We start from the raw sequence: 22,039 nt of genomic DNA, 5'->3' as shown, positions 1-22,039 counted from the left end.
TTCTGGGATCCATTATTAAGGAAGCCTTAATGACGCACTTAGAAAATCATTGCATGATTGAACAAAGTCAAGCTAAATTTACAAAAGGGGAATCGTGTTTGACTGATTTATTCGAGTTATTTTGAGATGTAGCTGGTAGGGTAGATAAAGGGGAGCCAGTAGATGTTGTATACTTGGATTTCCAAAAGGCATTCGATAGGATGCCTTATAAAAGGTCAATATGCAAGATCAGGACTCACGGAATAAAAACAGAAAATGCTAAAGGGTTATCAACCTGAAATGTTAACTCTGCTTCTCTCTCCACAAATGCTGCCAGACCTGCTGAGTATTTCCAGCATTTTCTATATTTATTTCAAATTTCCAGCATCTGCAGTATTTTGTTTAAGGGCTCATGGATTTGGGGATTAATATATTCGCATAGATGGAGCATTGGTTAATGGACAGGAAGCAGACAGTAGGGAGAAACGGGGCATTTTCAAGTTGGCAAACTATAACTAGAGGAATGCCACAAGGATCAGTGTTGGAGCCTCAGCTATTTACGAACTATATTAATGACTTAGACAAAGAGACCGGAGTAATGTATCCAAGTTTGCTGATGATATAAATCTAAGTGCGAATGTAAGCTGTGAGGAGGACACAAAGAGGGTGAAGAGAGATACTGATAGGTTATGTGAGTGGGCAACAAGGTGCCAGATGGCGTATAATGTGGGGGAGAGTGAGGTATCAAGAACAGAAAAACAGAATTTGTTTTAAAAGGCGTGAAACTTTTAAATATTGATGTTGAGACTTGGTGTACTTGTACAAGGAAAACAAAGTTAGCGTGCAGGCAAGTAGGAAAGCAAATGGCATGGTGGCCTTTATTGCAAGGGGACTAGAGTACAATAAGAAGGAAATCTTGCTACAACTGTACAGGGCTTTGGTGAGACCACACCTGGAGTACTGTTTTCAGTTTTGGTCTCCATATCTAAAGAAGGATATACTTGCATTGGAGGCGATCCAGCGACGGTTCACTAGATTGGTTTCTGGGGGGAGAGGGTTGTCTTATGATTAGAGGCTCAGTAAATTGGTCCTATGCCTCTGGAGTTTAGAAGAAGGAGAGGTGATCTCATTGAAACATACATGCTCTGGACTGGTTTGACAAGCTAGACACAGAGGTTATTTCCCCTGGCTGGGAAATCTAGAACATGAGAGTACAGCCTCAGGATAAGGGATCAATCGTTTGGTACTGAAATGAGGAGAAATTTCTTCACCTAGAGAATTGTGAATCTTTGGAATTCTCTACCCTAGAGGGTTGTGGATGCTCCATCGTTAGGTATACTCAAGACTGAGATACAGATCTTCTGTCTCTCAGGGAATCAAGAGATGTGGGGAGCAGATGATCAGCCATGATTCTTTTTAATGGCGGAGTAGGCTCGAGGGGGCGAATAGTCTACTCCTATTTCTTATGTTATGTATTTAACTCCACATACTGGCTGAGATTTTATGCTGGCGATGGGGGTCTTGATGTCTGTAAAAACCGACGTCGAGAACCCTACATCGCCTCTTCTCCGCAAGGCCAGCCGAATCTAGTGTCACTCAGACACTTAAGTGGACGGTGGTGAGCCTTCCAAGGTATCAAGTCCCGCCCTTGGAGAGCTGCTGGCCAGAGGCCAGGAGTTCTTCCACTGAGCAGCAGCACTAAGTGCCTTTTAACAAGGGACCCCTTCCCCACCACCCCCCAAAAGCCAGGATGTAGCCCACACAGTTTATTGTGCCATGCTTCCTATGCGGTGACAGGGCCGCTCGCCACACAGCTAATTGTGGCAACACAGGATGAGGCCCGTAATTGGGAATTAATTTCCCAGTTAAGGGCCTCAATTGCCGCCAGGGCAGGTAGGCAGTTCAAAGGCCTTCCCGCCATGGACTAAACTTTGGCAGAGGTGGGAAGGAGGCAGGGCAGGACCCGCCACCCCCCACACACCACCCCCCCCCCCTCACCAATCCCCCCGCCACCTTCCCACCCTATTTTATGCTCTCCCTGTCTCCAAACCTGCCGGGGTGGGGGGCGGGAAGGGAAGAGCATAAAATTCCTCCCACTGTATCCCAACAACCAATCCTGTTCAATGGTTGCATCCTGCCTATCACTACTTTATGGAAATGTTCCTTATAGAATTGCAATAAGAAAGAGGACCAAATTTCACAACTTTTCCAATTTTGTTCACAGCATTGAAGTGATCTAAATACAGGAGAGAGATCTGGAAATAACTGCAAGACTGCAATCTAAATGGAGCGGGTTCAAATGACATTGCAAACTACAAGAGCAACGCTCAATTGCTTTAACGTAACACCTGAACTCTGAAATTAGATTACAGTTTTGAAATCACTCTGGAATATTAGTTATAGTGTCTACTGCCTCAATTATATATGTGCCTTATTTTCCAAATTTGTTTTTAATTTTTTATGCTTGCAGCAGTTATCAAGATGGATACTGTCAATGCTCTGTGTCCTTAGCAAGTAATGCTATTCACCCAAGAAGATTCAAAATGTCATTCGTGTTGGTTTGAAACTTAAGAAATAACCTTCAGCTGATCACAAAGTTTCGACACTGAATATATACTAAGAGAGACTACAGAATGGCGGAGAGTGAATTCAAGTCTACAATCTAATTAAAGGTTCAGACAATGTCTGCAAGAGGGAAGCTCGAGTATTTAGAACTATCCTCCAACCTCAATGCTTTTCAATCATTCCTGGCTATCAGCAGTATTTTTTTACTCATAATAATACTGCAAATGTTCAGAGGTCACTTTATCCAGTTTCTGTGCTAACAGTCATGCTTCATCCAGACTCCTCCTTCTTTGGCCTCCTTGTCTCGGGAGACAATGGGTAAGCGCCTGGAGGTGGTCAGTGGTTTGTGGAGCAGCGCCTGGAGTGGCTATAAAGGCCAATTCTAGAGTGACAGGCTCTTCCACAGGTGCTGCAGAAAAATTTGTTTGTCGGGGCTGTTACAGTTGGTTCTCCCCTTGCGCTTTTGTCTTTTTTCCTGCCAACTAAGTCTCTTCGACTCGCCACACTTCAGCCCCGCCTTAATGACTGCCCGCCAGCTCTGGCGAACACTGGCAACTGACTCCCACGACTTGTGATCAATGTCACAGGACTTCATGTCGCGTTTGCAGACGTCTTTAAAGCGGAGACATGGACGGCCGGTGGGTCTAATACCAGTGGCGAGCTCGCTGTACAATGTGTCTTTGGGGATCCTGCCATCTTCCATGCAGCTCACATGGTCAAGCCATCTCAAGTGCAGCTGACTCAGTAGTGTGTATAAGCTGGGGATGTTGACCGCCTCGAGGACTTCTGTGTTGGAGATACGGTCCTGCCACATGATGCCAAGTATTCTCCGGAGGCAGCGAAGATGGAATGAATTGAGACGTCGCTCTTGGCTGACGTACGTTGTCCAGGCCTCGTTGCCAGAGAGCAAGGTACTGAGGACACAGGCTTGATACACTCGGACCTTTGTGTTCCGTGTCAGTGCGCCATTTTCCCACACTCTCTTGGCCAGTCTGGACATAGCAGTGGAAGCCTTTCCCATGCGCTTGTTGATTTCTGTATCTAGAGACAGGTTACTGGTGATAGTTGAGCCTAGGTCGGTGAACTCTTGAACCACTTCCAGAGCGTGGTCGCCAATATTGATGGATGGAGCATTTCTGACGTCCTGCCCCATGATGTTCATTTTCTTGAGGCTGATGGTTAGGCCAAATTCATTGTAGGCAGCCGCAAACCTGTCGATGAGACTCTGCAGGCACTCTTCAATGTGAGATGTTAAAGCAGCATCGTCAGCAAAGAGGAGTTCCCTGATGAGGACTTTCCGTACTTTTGACTTGGCTCTTAGACATGCAAGGTTGAACAACCAGCCCCCAGATATTGTGTGTTGGAAAACTCCTTCTTCAGAAGACTTGAACGCATGTGAAAGCAGCAGGGAGAAGAAAATCCCAAAAAGTGTGGGTGCGAGAACACAGCCCTGTTTCACGCCACTCAGGATAGGAAAGGGGTCTGATGAGGTGCCGCCATGTTGAATTGTGCCTTTCATATTGTCATGGAATGAGGTGATGATACTTAGTAGCTTTGGTGGACATCCAATCTTTTCTAGTAGTCTGAAGAGACCACGTCTGCTGACGAGGTCAAAGGCTTTGGTGAGGTCAATGAAAGCAACGTAGAGGGGCATCTGTTGTTCGCGGCATTTCTCTTGTATCTGACGAAGGGAGAACAGCATGTCAACGGTCGATCTCTCTGCACGGAAGCCACACTGTGCCTCAGGGTAGACGCGCTTGGCCAGCTTCTGGAGCCTGTTTAGAGCGACTCGAGCAAAGACTTTCCCCACTATGCTGAGCAGGGAGATTCCACGGTAGTTGTTGCAGTCACCACGGTCACCTTTGTTTTTATAGAGGGTGATGATATTGGCATCACGCATGTCCTGATAGTTGGTGATAGTTGAGCCTCGTAGGTGAACTCTTGAACTACTTCCAGAGCGTGGTCGCCGATATTGATGGATGGAGCATTTCTGACGTCCTGTCCCATGATATTCATTTTCTTGTGGCTGATGGTTAGGCCAAATTCATTGCAGGCAGCTGCAATCCTGTCGATGAGTCTCTACAGACACTCTTCTGTGTGGGATGTTAATGCAGCATCGTCAGCAAAGAGGAGTTCCCTGATGAGGACTTTCCATACTTTGGTCTTCGCACTAAGACAGGCAAGGTTGAACAACCTGCCATCTGATCTTGTGTGGTGGAAAATTCCTTCTTAAGACTTAAATGCATGTGAGAGCAGCAGTGAGAAGATGATTCCAAACAGCGTAGGTGCGAGAACACAGCCCTGTTTCACGCCACTCAGGATAGAATGACATTTACTGCTGGTAAAATATGGACATTTTGGGACTGCATCAAGGCTCGAGCCAAACTGCTTCAAAGTCATGCCACAACCATTTTACTAACAGCAAAAAGAGGAGACTTTTTGTATAATAGTTTGTGCTGAACTCAAGTTGTAGAGGTGAAATGAACAACTCACTGCATCAGCCACTCCCTGAATCTGAACACATTTAAATATCGCATGCACTTGATACTAGGTCAAATGGAAAGCTTGGGAAGGTAGCCTGAGTTTGACAGAAGGGTATATCATCCTGAAAGGAAGAAAAACATGGACTGTAGGTATAAAGCTTGAAATAACTAGCAGGTCCAATAGCATCAGTAAAAAGAGATAGATTTGGCTATAATCTGATAGATAAAATAATGTACAAAACAAAAAGGGCGAAGGAAACATCATGTGAAAATAAAGTATCAGGAAATAGAATCACAGAATTGTTACAGCTCAGAAGACGGCCAATTCGGCCTGTCGTGTCTGCACTGGCTCTCCAAATGAGCAATTCACCTTGGGCCACTCTCCGACCTTCTCCCCGCAACCCTGCGCATTCTTTTCATTTGACAGTCTAAATCCCTTTTGAATGCTTCAATTGAACCTGCCTCCACCACATTCTCAGGCAGTGCATTCCAGACCTTAACCACTTGCTGCGTGAAAAAGATTTTCCTCATGTCACTTTTGCTTCTTTTACCAATTACTTTAAATCGATGCCCCTCTCATTCTCGATCCTTTCACGAGTGGGAACAGTTTCTCCCTATCTACTCTGTCCAGCCACCTTATATTTTGAATACCTCTTATCAAATCTCTTCTCAGCATTCTCTTCTCCAAGAGAAACAGTCCCAACTTCTCCAATCTATCTTCATTAGTGAAGTTCCTAATCCTTGGAACCATTCTCGTAAATCTTTTCTCCACCCTCTCTAACGCTTTCACATCCTTCCTAAAGTGCGGCGCCCAGAACTAAACGCAATACTCCAGCTGAGGGCAAACTAGTGTCTTATACAAGTTCAACATAACCTCCTTGTCCCAATGTCCCTATTAATAAAGCCCAGGATACTGTATGCTTTATTAACCGCACTCTCAACCTGTTCTGCCACTTTCAATGACTTATGCACATATACACCCAGGTCCCTCTGCTCCTGCATTCCCTTTAGAATTGTACCCTTTATATCATCGCTCGATGTTCTTCTGACCAAAATGTATCACTTCATATTTTTCTGCATTGAACTTCATCTGCTACCTGTCCGTCCATTCCACCAACTTGTCTACGTCCTTTTGAAATAGAATCCAGTCACATGGAAGTGTTGACATGTTAAAATACAGAAAATAGGATTGGTGGAAATAGGTATAGATATGCCTGCCTGACTTGATTATTGCAATGAAAAGCCTGTAAAAGGACAAAGGATGTGAAAACAGTCAAATAAGGTAGTGAAAAACTATGGAAAAGACGAACATGCAAAAAAGATAACTGTGGGAAATTGAAGTAAAAACAAATTGCATAAGGCCTGCCATCTCAGGCTCCTTTCATCACGTATCTGCCTCCTCTCCCTACATTCCAAACAGCGGCAGATATGAAGCAAGGTGCTTATCTGCCTGCTTAGCAGAGTGATGGTGAGTGGGAAGTGGAAGGAGAAAGCAAAAACAATTATAAACAAACAAAATCTTACAGGTACTTCATCCTCAAATCTCTCTTTTTGTAACCATGTTTGACAGTATTATTTACTGATATGAACAAAAAGAAATATTAGGCAAGCTTAAATGTACCTAGATAGTTGTACATTAACAAAATAACGGCAAAGCATGGTTTTGCTTAGATTAGGAATCAGTTTTGTTACAGAACAAATATAGACTGTTGCCCCTTGTAGTAAAAAACTCAAATGAATTGCCTGCACATCTCAAGATCTAAATTAAGAAGCATAAAATGGGAAAAAACACCAAGGCTAAATTTGATTTCAGAATCACAGAATTGTTACAGCACAGAAGGAGGCCATTCGGCCCATCGTGTCTGTGCCAGCTCTCCGATAGAGCAGTTTACCCAGTGCCACTCCCCAGTCTTCTCCCTGTAGCCCTGCACATTCTTCCTTTTCAGATAACAATCCAATTCCCTATTGAATGTCCCTATTGAACCTGCCTCCGCTACACTCTCAGGCAGTGCATTCCGGATCCTAACCACTCACTGTGTGAAAAGGTTTTTCCTCATTTCACTATTATTTCTTTTGCCAATTACCTTAAATTTGTGCCTTCATGTTCTCGATCCCTCCACCAATGGAAACAATTTTTCCCCTATCTACCCTGTCCAGTCCCTTCATGATTTTGAATTGCTCTATCAAATCTCCTCTCAACCTTCTCTTCTCCAAAGAAAACAGCCCCAACTTCTCCTATCTATCCAGGTACCTGAAGTTCCTCATCCCTGGAACCATCCTCGTGAACCTTTTCTGCACTCTCTCCGATGTTATGCTAGCATACTGACGGAAATGGCTGAAGATGTTGGTGATGCCCTAGTAAATATTCTCAGTACTTCAGTGAAAAGTGGGGAAGTGATGGATGATTCCAAGAGAGTGTATATAGTTCTCCTATTTAAAATGCTAAACAGATTTGAGAGAGTAGATGTAGGGAAGCCATTTCTTCTGGTTCGCAAAATCCAGAACATGATCTTAAATTTAGAGCTAGGCTATTCAGGAGTATAATCAAGAAACACTTTTTCCACAAAATGTGGAATTCTCTCCCCCAAAAAGGCTGCAGATCTTGGGTCATTTGAAACTTTCAAGACAGAGATCAGCAGATTTTTGCTACGTGAGGGTATCAAGGGATGAGGGTCAAAAACAGGTAAATGGAGCTAAGATGCAGAACACAGGAGCAGGAGTAGGCCATTCAGGCTATCGAATCTGCCCCGCCATTCAATATGGTCATGGCTGATCATCCACTTCAATGTCTTTTTCCCACACTATCGTCATATCCCCTGGATCTAGTGGAATGTGGTTTAAGAAAGGATTAAAATCTTAATCTGGAAACTACCTACTGGTGCAGAAATGAATGGAAAGAATTATTAATAATGCTATTCATTATCACCTAGAGTGCTCAGGCTTGACAGGAAATTCTTAACATGGCTTCAGAAAAAAGGTCACGTTTGACCAACCTTATCTAGTTGTTTGAAGTTACTAAAACAGTAGATGTCAGCTACTTAAGTTTCCAAAAGCTTTTGATGAAGTGCTACATTAGGGAATTGTGCCAAGATTCAGTCCCATGGTGTCAAGGGGAATACTTGAGATGAATCACAAATTGGATGAAAAACTGTAGACGAAGGGTGGTTTCAAATGGGGCTTCTCCCAGTGTAATCTGGCGGTCACTAGGGGGGGGAATGCCTCAGGGTTTGGTACTGGATCTCTTCCTATTTATCAGAGCAAATTCACTATAGTTATTAAATTCACAGATAATACTAACTTGTGCTGTAGAGTCAGGAACTTAGAAAAAGGAAACAAATTACAACTGGATCTTGATAGAATGGAAGTAGTAGACCAGAGATTGGCAAATGTCTAAGTATTTAGTTATCCATGAAGGGTTCAGAATTTAGGTACAGAGTATAACATGAACCAGAACAGGAACAGGAGTAGGTCATTCAGCACCTCGACCCCTTGAGGCATCAGTTAAAGGTGACAGGAAAGGTGAAAGACTTGGGAGTGGTCCCATCGCCAAGGTCAGTCTCAGCTGGTTACAGCTGAAACAGAGTCCTGACTCTGATTGTTCAGTATATTATGGCTTTGATGAACCCTTTTTGTACCATCACCTCAAGCAGGACATGTTTGCTCTGGAGAATGTAAACAGAAGAGTAATTAATGTGATCTCTTTCATAAGTGCACTGAGCTATAGAGACAGACTGTGTGTCTTGGTTTGGATTCACTGGAGGGGCATAGTCTTAGAGGGGAGCTGATTCACATCCTTAAAATGAAGGGTTCTTTATAGAGTATAACTGGATAGATTGTTTGAGGTGATGGAATTGGGTAGAAATAGGGGCCATCCATTTAAATTGAGGGAGCAGAATCTGAGGCTAGATGTGGATGAGACAAAATGTAAGATTCGTTAATGAGGACCAGCCCCTTTCCATTCTTCTAGGTCTTAACTGCATTTTTGGAAAACTTGCAACGTCACAGGAGAAAGCAAGATTTCAGATGATAAGCAGGCTGTAGTTGCCAGGAACTTATCTGATCACATATGAGTAGTTGGAAAGGATTTTTGACAGATTTCTTGAATTAGCTTTGAGTCTCTATTTGTTGCCTTTTCCAGGAGAATCCAGTAAGAAATTGCCCTGAGTACATTTTATGTAAGACGCCCCTTGCTATGACATCACAAATTTCCATTTTAATTACATCATGAATGATGCCTATGAATAATACTTCTTGACTCAGGCCATCAAAAAGGAATCAAGTACATCAGGGACAGTGTTATACAAAGTGATTTTTATCCTCACTTGAATCACAATTCCTGCCGACTGTTAAATGGAAGAATTTGACAACAGTCCTTGAACCAGAAGACCATTGTGTTCTCTTCTAATATTACCATGCTCTCCTCCAAAGTGTAGCAATGAACATCATGTTAAACTTCTAAAAAGAACATGCTGCCGAGGGCTTTGGTAGGTTACAAACGTCACCCTGTCCCTGAAATTCCTCTCCTCATCCCACACTAACACGAGATCTTAATCTCAACTGTCACTGGAAGTGACGGACGGGGCGAGCACTGAAAATAAGTCAGATGCTTCCCCACAGTTAGGAAGGGCAAATCAAAAGTAAACTAACATTTTCAGCAATTTAAAAAAAATTATAGCTTTAAGTAACCCACTAAAGATTTCGAAACACTAGGAAGATAATGCTAATGAGAAAAAAAAGTGGACTCAGATTTCTTGCTGATGTTTCAAGCCTTCATGATGCTGGTTTAAAAAAAAACCTCTCCCATCATGAAATCCTGCCGACTCGGCAAGGCTCAGTGTTATAGTGGCACGTCAATCCTGAGAATTTACGGCTCTGCAGATCTGCTCATTAAGTCTTTCAAATACAAGTTTAATGTTAAGATATGAATTCAATGTGAGATCTTATTCCCTTTACTCATTTAAAAAAAACTTTTATTTTTAAATTCTGTGAAGCGTTGTGTCAGCTGGTTTTCATGTGACAGCACATCTGTGCAAATGAGATTTTGATATTGTTATTGGGTTTTATACCAGTGCTCTCATTTAAATGAGGAGCTCCAAACTGTTTTAAGGGGTGCAGGGGTCACCTTATGTATATGTAGAGATGTGAAAGGAGAAAAGGAAAAAAAGCCAAGTGCTGAGGAATTTCAAATCAAGAAGATAGATTACTCGACATTGCCTCGTGGGATTAACTAATAGTGTTTTATAAATTTAAATGAAATAAAAAGCAGCTGTCCAGGCACAAAGAGACATGGGCAGACTCGAGCATTCAGAATTGGATCGTTCATTTTAATAGAGAACCTCACTTAAGTGATTTAAAATTTTGGTTTCTGCATAATAGCTGTTTCAGGCAAGGCAGAGCGAAAGGAAAAATACTGCTCCCCATCCTCATCTTTCGTCCCAAAAAGAATAATATCCAGTTTCATTTCCCTTGATCAGTATTTGCATGTCCACTTGAAAAACCTGATTGTCAATGGATAGGTGCACCATTAAATGTTTGTTAAGATTAATAAGGTCCCAACTGAGTCTCAGGCTAAGCACTCCTGCTGAAAAGTGCATGGGCCTGTGTGGAATCTGACACACGGTGTCTAGGCTAAAATGTGAGGAGTGTTTGCTCAGGCAACTTACTAAGTGCTATCACAGTGTGCCTGTAGAAACATCGCCTGGTACACGTCAGTCCCATTGAGATAGGAAGGGACAGATGATAAATAAAAACAACCCCCGATAAACCAGTTATTGAAAAAGAGGGTAGGGCGTGTGACGGAACCACACCTGCCAAATGGAAACATATTAATTTTATCATATAAAACACTACTTGAACTTTTTACTGGACATTGAACATAGCTTGTTTAAAAGGACCACAGAGCTGAACAGCTAAAACATGGCTGCACATTTGCATTCCGAGAGACAGTTGCATAGAGACAATGGGAGTGCTTCCTCATTCAATTAGCGAGATGGGTTTTGTCAATAGTGATGTTCGAAGGACATTGAGAGCAATTGACCTTGTAAGAGACAGCATTCCATCTCCCCACTGAGTGTGTCTAGTAAGCTTTGAAGAATTAACAAGCCTCTCCAGAAAATGCAGTTTCAAACAAATAGTGGGTCACATGACTTATCTGCTGGTCAGACTGGGAACTGTTTGAATTGTGCCTCACAAAGGTTTGGGGCAAACTGCAACTGAACTTCAAGAAGAAAGCACCTCTCTCTCTGTCTCTCTCTCAAGCTAAGTCCCAGGCACCCACTGAAGCAGCTTAAGCCTCAAGATAGAGGGCCTCTTCAGCCTTCTGGTACCAGGGAAACAAGTTTGAAAGTGTGCACTGGGCCCCAGCGAGAACTGCAAGATTTCAACTCCAATCAAGGACTTTACATCCAAACCGAAAGACAATAATTGAATTCAATTTATTGCCTACTGTACTTCAACACCCCCCCCCCACCCAATTCTTTACCCCCACTCTGTATCTATTTGTGTGCGCGTTTCTCCTATATGCATGCCAGCATGGTTGCATCGCATATTTTAATCATTTTAACAGTGTTAGAGTGATAAGGTTAATAAACTTACATCTTTATTGTTTAAACCTAAGAAAGCCTGTCTGATTGGTTCATTTACAATTACAATTAGAGAGCAGTGAGTAAGGACTCACTGAAACTAAAACACTGGTTTCAAAAGTTAAACCCAGTTACGGCCAAACCAGGAAAGAGGACAGAAGGGAGCCTGTGCCCCCTTCCTCACCCAGTTGTAACAGGCGAGATGTCTCAGTTCTTTACCTTTATGATGAAATTCGGAGGGGTGGGGGGAGGGGGGGAATGTCAAGCCCATTGGTGGGTCACACTTGAATGGTTCAGAGTTGGTGCTGCTGAGGTGGGTTTGGTTAACACCGACATTGACTTGATGGTCATGATTTAGGGTGGCTATAAAAAGGTACAGAAGAAATCTATACTGCACTAAAGATCTGATGCCAAAACTAGGCTGAAAATGGTCAAACTAAAAAGGTAAGCTTTTACCAGCCGAGGCAGTAGAATAGAATAACTAATAAGGGGCTTCCTGAGAAGAAGAGAGGCAAGGGAAGAAGACATGACTGAGCAATGTTGTTTATGGATCCTGTGGAATCACATTGAAACTCTTAATAATTAGATTATTTTTGCCAGACACATTAAAAGAGAGAAAACTTTCTAAAGCAATGTACCAAAGGAAGTGCAGTGAAGTGTTGAAGACCAGATAAATTCTTTAATGGATGAGTTAAGTAAAAGTAAGAAAATGGGAGTTACTAAGGTAAAGGAGGATGCTCCAGATAAATGTCTCCTACAGATGGTAAAAGAAAGATGAGATTCTTACCATTGGCACTTGATCTAGGCCCAAAACCTTCAGTTTTTCCTTCACTTGGTGGGCGATCTCTCTGAGGTACGGCAGCGAAAACTCACCGAACTGCTCACTTCCTAGATGCCCAGCATGAGATTCAAACACCTGCAGTGCCTGTAAAGAGAGAGAAGCAAGAAATTCCAGAGGCAAAGAGAACAAAATTGATGTTTGTACATCAGAAACTCTCAGGACAATTCTGGTTATCCTTATTAAAGGGTGTGATAACACTAGGGGTTAGTAATTATCATGCAATATACAGCCTCCCAACTTCCACTAAATGCATATCCAAATCTCATTTTAAAAGCCATCCACAGATTTTGCCTTCTGGTTTTGTTGAGCAACAAAACAACAAATAATTTTTGAATATCAAAGTTGTGCCATGTCACAAAAGTAAAAGACAGCAAGTGCCAGCAGGGTATTTGACTGTGGAAGGCATCATAGTCAAGTCCAATCATGTTGCACATACACACCATGCAGCATTGGCCACTAGTCATCAGTCAGAAGTGTCCAGCAACCCTGATTGACTTTATCTCCCTAGCCCAGGGGAGCCAAATCCAATCATGGCCACTTAACTACTGAGATCAGCTAACTGAATAGAAACTGGGCCTTGAACCTTAGTCCTTTTATCCCTATGGCTCCAGTACCACACTAGGCAGTACAGGTTCATACTTAATGCTCAAGGCTAGTTGCTATGTGTTGACAGGATGTTTACTTGTAGCATGCATCACAATCAAGCCCAACTTTGTCCTTATCTGATGTTCTGTGCATGCACTTTCCTGCAGAGGTCAATAGATACGAATTAAGAGCATGAAACATAGTTAATTATTTTCCCTTTTCCTAGTCTAGAGGCACTGAAGCAGCAATTGTAGTATCACTGCCACATATGATAGCAGCAAATAGCACAGACCATGGATCAAACCTAGAACATTTTCGTATGTCAGATCCTGAACCAGCCAGAGCTGCCTCTCTGCAGATCATCTTGTGATAGGCATGTTTATGAAGCTCTTGTATTGGTTCGTGGATTGGAGGCAGCTGGTTTGCTTGGATACAAAACAACTACTGTGATAGTATATCAGAAATGTCCACTGTGCTTGAACAGTATACTTACATGATTGTAAATCTCCAGATTGGATCAAGATATAGAGAAAACACCTGGGCCTCCTACCACTCCAGATTGGATCAAGATATAGAGAAAACTCAGAGGGTCATAAATCTTTGGAATTCTCTACCCCAGACTGCTGTCGAGGTTAGTCATTGAATATTGAATATATTCAAAGCTGAAGTGACAGATTTTTGAACTCTCGGAGTGTCAAGGGTAATGGGCAACAGGCAGGAAAGTGGAGTTGAGGCCAAGATCAGATCAGCCGTGATCTTATTGAATGCCAGAGCAATCTAGAGGGGCCGTGTGGCCTACTCTTGCTCTTACTTGTGTTCTTAAAAACACCCGGGCCTCCTCCCAAACACAGCTTGGCTGCACATCTCACAAAGTCAATTCTTCCTGAGGTTCTTCAAAAATAGCACAGTCCAAAAATATACGGTACTTGCTGACAACGAACCAGGAGAAATTCTCCTAAATCAATTTTGATCTCTTGTCAGAAGCTGACTCAGGCTGACAATATCCCCATATAACCCAGGTTAACATGAGAGACACATCCATCAATTCACCTGTCTATGGAGACTCATAATGTTATAGCAGTGCAGCCAAAAATATCTAGGGCATCAATTCACCCCAAGTAGCCAAATAGCAAAAACCTAAAGCACCCCTTGGGCTATCCATATGCAGCTATGCAAAGTTCACTCTCTTTTGCTTGGTATTTGCTTCATGTATGCAACACCCTATTTACTGTATAATACACCCCAGTGTATCAATCAAACACTGATACACAACAGTCTATTACACAGTATATAAATACAAAGCATAAATGTAGTATTTTTAACAATCTCCCAAGATTGCTGAGGACGGTATTAGCGATTTAGCCAATTTACAGCTAAAGCTCCTGTAAGAGATCTTAATGGGTACAACATTTTTCTCTGTTAAGACTTTGATTCATGTATTAAATGGTCCTATTTTGGAGCATAGTAAAAAAATCAAACCCACCTCAACCATCATGTTTCTCAAGGAATATAGTTATTTGGGCTAAGGGCATTTTTTCTTGCAAATGACCAATATGTCAGTTCATCAAGCTTTTAAACAAAGATACATAATTATTTTGTGTTACATACTGTGTGCAATAAAAAGTTTCTAAAAAATACATTTATATTAAAAGATTAAACACAAGAAGTACAATAGTCAGGAGATCAACACAAATTTTTCTCCCAGGAACCAACACTGAGATTCTTAAATAGCATTTTCAGAGCTGACTGATCATGAATTTAAGCTGTCTAAAACCCCGCAATGTTGCTTTAATTTAACAAAGTGATTCCTGACAACGCAGCCTGCCACTAACGTCATCAGGTTGCGCCGCGGTGTGCACATGCGCAGACGGTCTACTGCTCTCTCCACATGCGCTGCGTTCCGGCTTGCCAGGACTGGTTAGCGCATGCGCCGATGACGTCATCGTGTGATGTGCACTTCTTCAGGCAACGCGCCTGGTCGGCCTCTGCGCATGCGCTTTATGCAACGCCAACGGGTATTCACGCATGCGTCAACCTTCTGATATTCACGCAAGCGTCAAAGCTTCGGCACGAGTTTCTGAAAGTGGAAGGAGGAGAGGTTTCGTCGGGCATTTTCTCGCAATTATTTAGTCGTTTTGGAGATTTCAGTCTGCTGTGTGCAGGCAGTACATGTGCTCCAGTGCCTGTTGTAAGTTGCTCTGTCCCTGCACCCATTAGAGCCGTGCACATGGACACACAGCCATATGTTTCCCCATCCGCCCTTGAAACAACCATGCAGAGCCTTGTGAGACTCCGCAATTGCCAGCTGCTGCCTGTCAAGCAGAGAGGGCATCCAAAGCGGTCAAGCACTTGGGGAACATTCGGAAAGAAGAGACTGAGCACTGAAAGAAACAAGCATGCCATGTCCAGTGGTAGCACAAATGTGAATGCTCTTGCTGTGTACACAACTGGTGAGGTGGGAGTGCAGCCACACCGTTCTCCATCCTCAATGTTGCTTGAAGGCAAAGGTAGATAAGAGCGAAAGAAATGGAAGGTGATGCTGACAGTAGTAGGCAGGATTAAATGGGAGCGGATGGGAAGGCGCACGAGTAGCATAACCACTAGCAGGGAACAGCTGGGCTAAATGTCCAAAAGAAACGTGCTTCTTTTTCCAGCACCCTCACATCATTCATGTTTTCACTGAGAGCAGCATTGAACCATCACGAGATAGGGGCAGTAACATCATCCTGACTCCTACAGCTGAGTTGGGTACTAAGTGATTCATTGGCGGTGTTATCAGTACATGCCTTTACTGCAGAACATAAAGCATGCTCAACAGTAATTTCATTGGAGGGGAGAAGCTCTGACACTGATGTTCTTTCCTTATTTCTTTTCACGCAAAACATGCCCTTGAGAAAACAATCCTTGAGACTTAAGGTTAGCATTCAAGCAACGAAGGCAACTGGATCATGCTGCGGAGCTTGTCACGATACGGAAAGGAACCTTGCATTTATGGATGAAGTGGGAGCGCACATTGGGATGTGTTTGGGGAACATTCACCAAGAATAGACTGAGCTCAGACTCTTGTGACTTTGCCTTCTTCACATGGACAATGCATTAGTGGAATAGAGAGCCACGCGTTCATTCACCACAAGGCTCTCCAGGAACAATCTCTTTAGTTCTGCATAGCAGAGACTCGGCCTGTCTGTCTCACGGGAATGCTGGCAACACAACACTCATGTATCCATGCACAGCAGTGCCTCGAATGTTTAATGTATTTAATTACATTTCTCAATAATTAAACCTGGAATTGTTGAAGTTTTGATGTTATTTTCCCGACTTTGCAACTGCACTTCAGATATTCAACTGCGGTGTGGTCCTTGGGGGGTTGTGAGGGGGGGGGGGGAAAAGAGAGGGGGGGTTGTGAGGGGGGAGATGGGGGGGGGTTAGTGGGAGGGAGTTAAATTAATTCAGAAGCTCCTGAAGAGAGGGATGCAAAAGGCAGGGACCAGAGAGCTGCAATGCCTGAAGTACAGTTGAGAAGTAGGGGAGAAAGCGGCTGGATGGGGGATCTGCACCTGGAGAGAATGGCTGGATGGAGAGGGCCGGAAGCGAGAGGCCGTAGAGAGCCGCGGGGAGCGAGCTGCTGAAGACCTTGATGTCGCCAGGTGCGGGTAAGTTTGATAAGTCTTTTGCCATTGCAAATTTATGGCGCATGTGTAGAAAAACGCACTCTCTCCCCCCCCCCCCACTCAAGCTGCTGTCTCCAGCCGCTCTGCTTCCCTCCGTCACTGGGCCGTTCGCTCGCCCACTCGCCGGCTGCTCCGCTCGCCGCAGGCCCGCTCCGCTCCCCTCCGTCACCGGGCTGTTCGCTCGCCCACTCACTGGCCGCTCTGCTCCCCCCACCTCCGTCACCAGGCCGTTCACTCGCCCACTGCTCCGCTCCCCCAACACTCCCCGTCCCGCTCCCCCCACCACCCCCCCGTCTCGCTCCCTCCCCGGCCAGCTTGTCCGCTCTCTCACTCCGCCATTGTGTGCTGACATGTGTTTGTTAGGTTGCCTCCGTGTGATTATTTGAGCAGCGCCATCTTTAGTCCTGGCAGCTGCCTAAAGTCACAGTCTGTGACATTTTAGTGGCACATACTGCATTTGCCACAACAGCACCCCCTAGCGGTAGCGTTGTCAGCAAATGCAGCCTTAATTTAACTGCTGAAAGATTCCATGACCTTTGTGGGCATGTGGAAGTGCTGCCATCCAGTGGTGCTTTTGTGGTAGTTAAGCTGAAGTTAAAAATGGGAAGCTAACTACAGTTAAGCATCATTATTCAAGAAAACATGAACTTTTACCTGAATCTTTGATCAATTCCTGGACAAGAATGACAGATACTCCAGAGTCCCCCAAATCCAGTATAAGGCAAGGATCTTTACAGGAGAAATTGCTGACTGAAGTTTAGGGATTTTGTTAAAAAGTTAGAATCATTGGTTACCTGAGCACCTGATGTCACTTGCCCCACGAGATAGTCAATGATCACATTCGTGAGAATTTTCAGCAGCTTGTGACTGGCCTCCGGATACTGGTACAGCCAGCGTTTTGCTTTAGCCATTGTATTCGAGCCACCTCCTTCGATCATGTAAGCCATCAAAGTCCACTGCAAGGAAGAAATAAACATTTAATCAGTCACCAGAGTCATAGAGTGAAAGGAAAGATTAGAAAAAAATGTAATTACCTCCAGGGCTATTCCTATGCACTTGTTAAAAATAGTTACAGAGCTTCACAAAATAACAGGGATTTTCCCCCAGCGATATGGGCAAGATTGGAGAACCATAGTGTGAACCTGTTCCACCAATCTGTGGTATGTCATATATTCCAGTTGAATTAAGTTTTCATCAATAGCCAATTGGACACCAACTCAGAAAAATCAGCTCCATTTTTAGCCAAAATCATATGACACCAGTTAATCCCTTGACTAATTGGTCAGACCCACAGTAAAACATGACATGCAGGAAGCGGAGATAATATTTCACAGTAGGAATTTGTAATTCATAAATTTTAACTGCTACATGGCTCTTATAAAATTCCACGTTGGTTATAGGTTTTACTTTTTATAATAGTTTTTAAATTCTGCAAGTGTACACCAGCAGGAACATCAAAGCTGCTTTACTTGGTTTGCGCTTCACCTTGTAGACTTGGTTTTGTTTAAAATGCAAATGACATTAGAATCTTTCCCCAACATACCGGGGCTCCCGAGAAGCCGATAAGAGGGACTTTTCCCTTCAGTTTGTGGCGGGTCAACATTATAGCCTGGAACACGTATGCCAGCTCCTGAGTAACGTCCACATTCTCCTGCAACTTGACAAGATCCACAGGCTCAGTCAGCGGCTCTGGAAACGTTGGACCTTTTCCAGGAACCATGGTAACTTCCATCCCTAATGCCTGAAAAAGAATTTTTAAAAAAAGTGTTTCATTACTTGAGAAAAATTGTTCAGATATAAAGGAAAAGCTTTACCTATGTTTCCTAACAGCACAGGCAGGTCCACTCATATTTTAGCTTTGTGAAATTTTAGCACTCAGAAGACAAACTCCAGAAATTTCTCTCCACTAGCTTGACCATCATTCAAAGACTCAAATCTACTGTTACGCCACTTGACAGTCACACATTTGACTCTAGTCTTCATCATACCTGTTCTCATGTTCACAGAAAGTCTGATCTTTCACTACAATGGTGGTGTATAAGTAGTTGCTCATGCTCCTCAGAGGCGAAATGGCTGCTCTGTAAACCTGAAGCAATGTTCATCATCGGCAAATGTTGGCATTGTTTAACCATACTCCCCAGCAGAGCAAAAACTGCTCTTTAATCCATGTGCCAACCCGAGCAACATTACACAATTAACAGAAATAAAATCTCATTGAATATATGAGATATCTTTCAAGTTGGCAATGTACTAGAATACAGATGGCCAGGAGATAAATCACACATATATGGGATCTGTTGTTGTAATAGACATATTTCCTGTGAGGAAATTGCCAAGCACGCTTCAGTTAGAGGCAGTCTAAACTGAGGCAGAATCAGATTATTCACACAGCACTGAAAAGGATTAAGGCAAAAAACCATCTGAAAACTTCAACACATCATGGTCACTTTCAACAAATGTACATTTATGTCATGGAAACAAAACTTTCGCTCTGTAAAGAGATAAGTACCTATGTGCCATACCTGAGGTATCACCAGAATGTCAGAGAAAATGATAGCAGCATCTAATGGGAACCGTCTGAGGGGCTAAAAATAGTAAATAGGAAAGAAACTCTGATTATAGGTAGTTTAATGGTGCACACAATCCAAAATTAAAGGGTGATCACAGAAACTTAGTAGAATAAAATTTTGCATTAAGAGCGAGATTTTTTTTAAAATCCTAGTTTAAAGAGAGAGTAACTGACCAGTGCGCTTTTGTGATTGACATGGTCAAATTGCATACAATAGTTAGCCAATGTTACCTGCTCCTACCAAGTCTGATGATGACAAACTAATCTAAACCAAGAAATCACAAAGGACAAGGTGGCACAGTCATTTAGAATGCTACCCTTCCCCTCTCCCCACAAATGAATAGCATTGCACAATCAAAATGTTGAAAGGACATAGTGGCTTTCATGACCTCAGGACATCCCAAAGCTCATTACAGCCAATAGAGTACTCTTTTTGAGGTGTGGTCACTATTGTAATGTAGGAAACACAGCAGCCAATTTGCACACAGCAAGGTACCGCAGGCACGGATCAGATAAATGACCAGATCATCTGTTTTAGAAATGTTGATTGAGCAATAAATATGGCCAGGACACCAGGAGAACTTGTAAAAAGCGCCATGGGATCTTTACGTCCACTTGAAAGGGCAGGCACACAGTCTCAGTTTAACGCATCGTCTGAAAGTGGGCACCTCCAACAGTGCAGTAGTCCATCAGTACTGCATTGAAGTGTTAGCCTAGATTTTATTTTTTTTAAATTCATTCATGGGATGTGGGTGTTGCTGGCCAGGCCAGCATTTATTGCCCATCCCTAATTGCCCTTGAGAAGGTGGTGGTGAGCTGCCTTCTTGAACCGCTGCAGTCCATCCACAGTGCTGTTTTTATTGACTTCGTAGCGGTTAGATATGACTGAGTGGCTTGCTCGGCCATTTCAGAGGGCATGTAAGTGTCAACCACATTGCTGTGGGTCTGGAGTCACATGTAGGCCGGACCAGGTAAGGACAGCAGATTTCTTTCCCTAAAGGACATTGTCTAAAGAACATTAGTGATACTCTGGGTCACTATTCCAGTTACAATACCATTACGCCATTGCCTCCCCTATATAACTTGTGCTCCAGTGTTTGGAGTGGGACTTGAACTCCAACTCTGACTCAAGAGATGAGAGTGCTTCCACTGAGCCATGGTGACACCTGTCCACCCTCCCAGAGGCAAGTAAAATGGTAATAAAAAATATTTTCAAGATGCTTAGTTAAACCTCTGGCTGAAATCATTTGTTTTTCAACTCATTTTCCCTGTTTATCACAGTAATGTCACAGACTTCGAACAAGAATTTTGTATCTGTCTTCACAGTAGAAGACACAAAAAGCATCCCAAAAATAGCAGAAAATCAAGAGGCAAAACGGAGTGAGGAACTTAAAACAATCACTATCACCAGAGAAAATATACTAGGAAAACTAATGGCACTAATGGCTGACAAGTTCCCTGGACCTGATGGCCTGTATCCTAGAGTCTTAAAAGAAACGGCTACAGAGATAGCGAATGCATTGGTGGCAATCTTCCAAAATTCCCTAGATTCTGGAAAGGTCCCAGTGGATTGGAAAACTGCAAATGTAACACCTCTATTCAAGAAACAGGGATGGGGGGAAACAAAGGAAAGCAGGGAACTATAGGCCAGTTAGCCTAATACAGGGATCGCAAAATGTCGATCGCGAGCTACTGGTAGCTCGCTGTTGGTCTTTGAGTAGCTCGCACAAAGATTTGAAAAATTGCACTTAAAAAGAACACCGTGACTCCTGATATTGCAGAGCATGCGCAGAGCGATCGCTGACGCCATCACTGCGTCCGAACACCTACCAATATGAATCCTTGCACGCGCACGCTGACGTCACCACGTAATGGGCAAGCGGGCGAATGCCGAGGGGGAGTGGCGAACAATCAGGAGAGGGAGAGAGTGGCGAGCAGACTGGGGTGGAGGGAGGGAGCGGTGAGCATACAGGCATGGGAGGGAGCTGTGAAGAGAACAAGCGATTGTGGGAGGGAGCGAGGAAGAGAAGCATCCATTGAGGGGGAAGGTGTTTTACATTTTGTGTCAAATCGAGCAGTGCCATCATTGTTACTGGAAGCTGCTCGAGACAGTGACATTTCAGTCAATGATGCAGCATTTGAGCATGCGCCGGTAGTGTGCCATCTAGAGGCTGCGTTGTCAATAAGCGTTTTCTAAAAAGAACCCGGCCCAGAAACCACCCCGACGCTCTCCTCGCACCACTTGTTTTGATTCCAATTGGTGGACAGCATGCAGTATCAATTCTCACTTTGAAATAAGGTTAATATCAGTTTTCCTTCATATTAAATATATTATAATGTACTTATAATAGCTACATATTTAGTTTGCATTTATCCATATTTTTTCAATATATGTTTAAGTGGCTTGTGATAGTTTTCATTTATCAGCTCTCACTGAAGAAAAGGTTGGCGACCCCTGGCCTAACATCCGTCATTGGGAAAATGCTAGAACCCATTATGAAGTAGTAGCAGGACATTTAGAAAATCATAATGCAATTAAGTAGAGTCAACATGGTTTTGTGAAAGAAAAATCGTGTTTGCCAAACTTAAGAGTTCTTTGAGGATGTAACAGGCAGGGTGAATAAAGAGGATCCAGTAGATGTAGTGTATTTGGATTTCCAAAAGGCATTCGATAAGGTGCCACATAAAAGGTTACAACACAAAATAAGAACTCATGGTGTTTGGGGTGATATATTAGCATGGACAGAGGATTGGCCAACTAATAG

General features: G+C 43.3%; 1 protein-coding gene across 2 annotated transcripts in view; it reads right to left on the bottom strand.

The window, feature by feature from the left end:
- urod (uroporphyrinogen decarboxylase) overlaps nt 1–22,039 on the bottom strand; it is a 65,990-nt gene that overhangs the window by 37,395 nt on the left and 6,556 nt on the right. The window contains exons 4-7 of one of the 2 annotated variants that reach the window (XM_068036987.1): nt 19,228–19,290; nt 18,249–18,446; nt 17,500–17,661; nt 12,396–12,533 (exon numbers count right to left, since the gene is read on the bottom strand). In XM_068036987.1, coding sequence (XP_067893088.1) covers nt 12,396–12,533; nt 17,500–17,661; nt 18,249–18,446; nt 19,228–19,290 — 561 coding nt within the window. The remainder of the gene's footprint in view (nt 1–12,395; nt 12,534–17,499; nt 17,662–18,248; nt 18,447–19,227; nt 19,291–22,039) is intronic. The other variant, XM_068036988.1, reaches the window with a different exon arrangement.

This window comes from Heterodontus francisci, chromosome 8 (genome assembly GCF_036365525.1).
Source record: "Heterodontus francisci isolate sHetFra1 chromosome 8, sHetFra1.hap1, whole genome shotgun sequence".
Classification (NCBI taxonomy): Eukaryota; Metazoa; Chordata; class Chondrichthyes; order Heterodontiformes; family Heterodontidae; genus Heterodontus; species Heterodontus francisci.
This window is presented reverse-complemented; position numbering and strand designations above follow the sequence as displayed.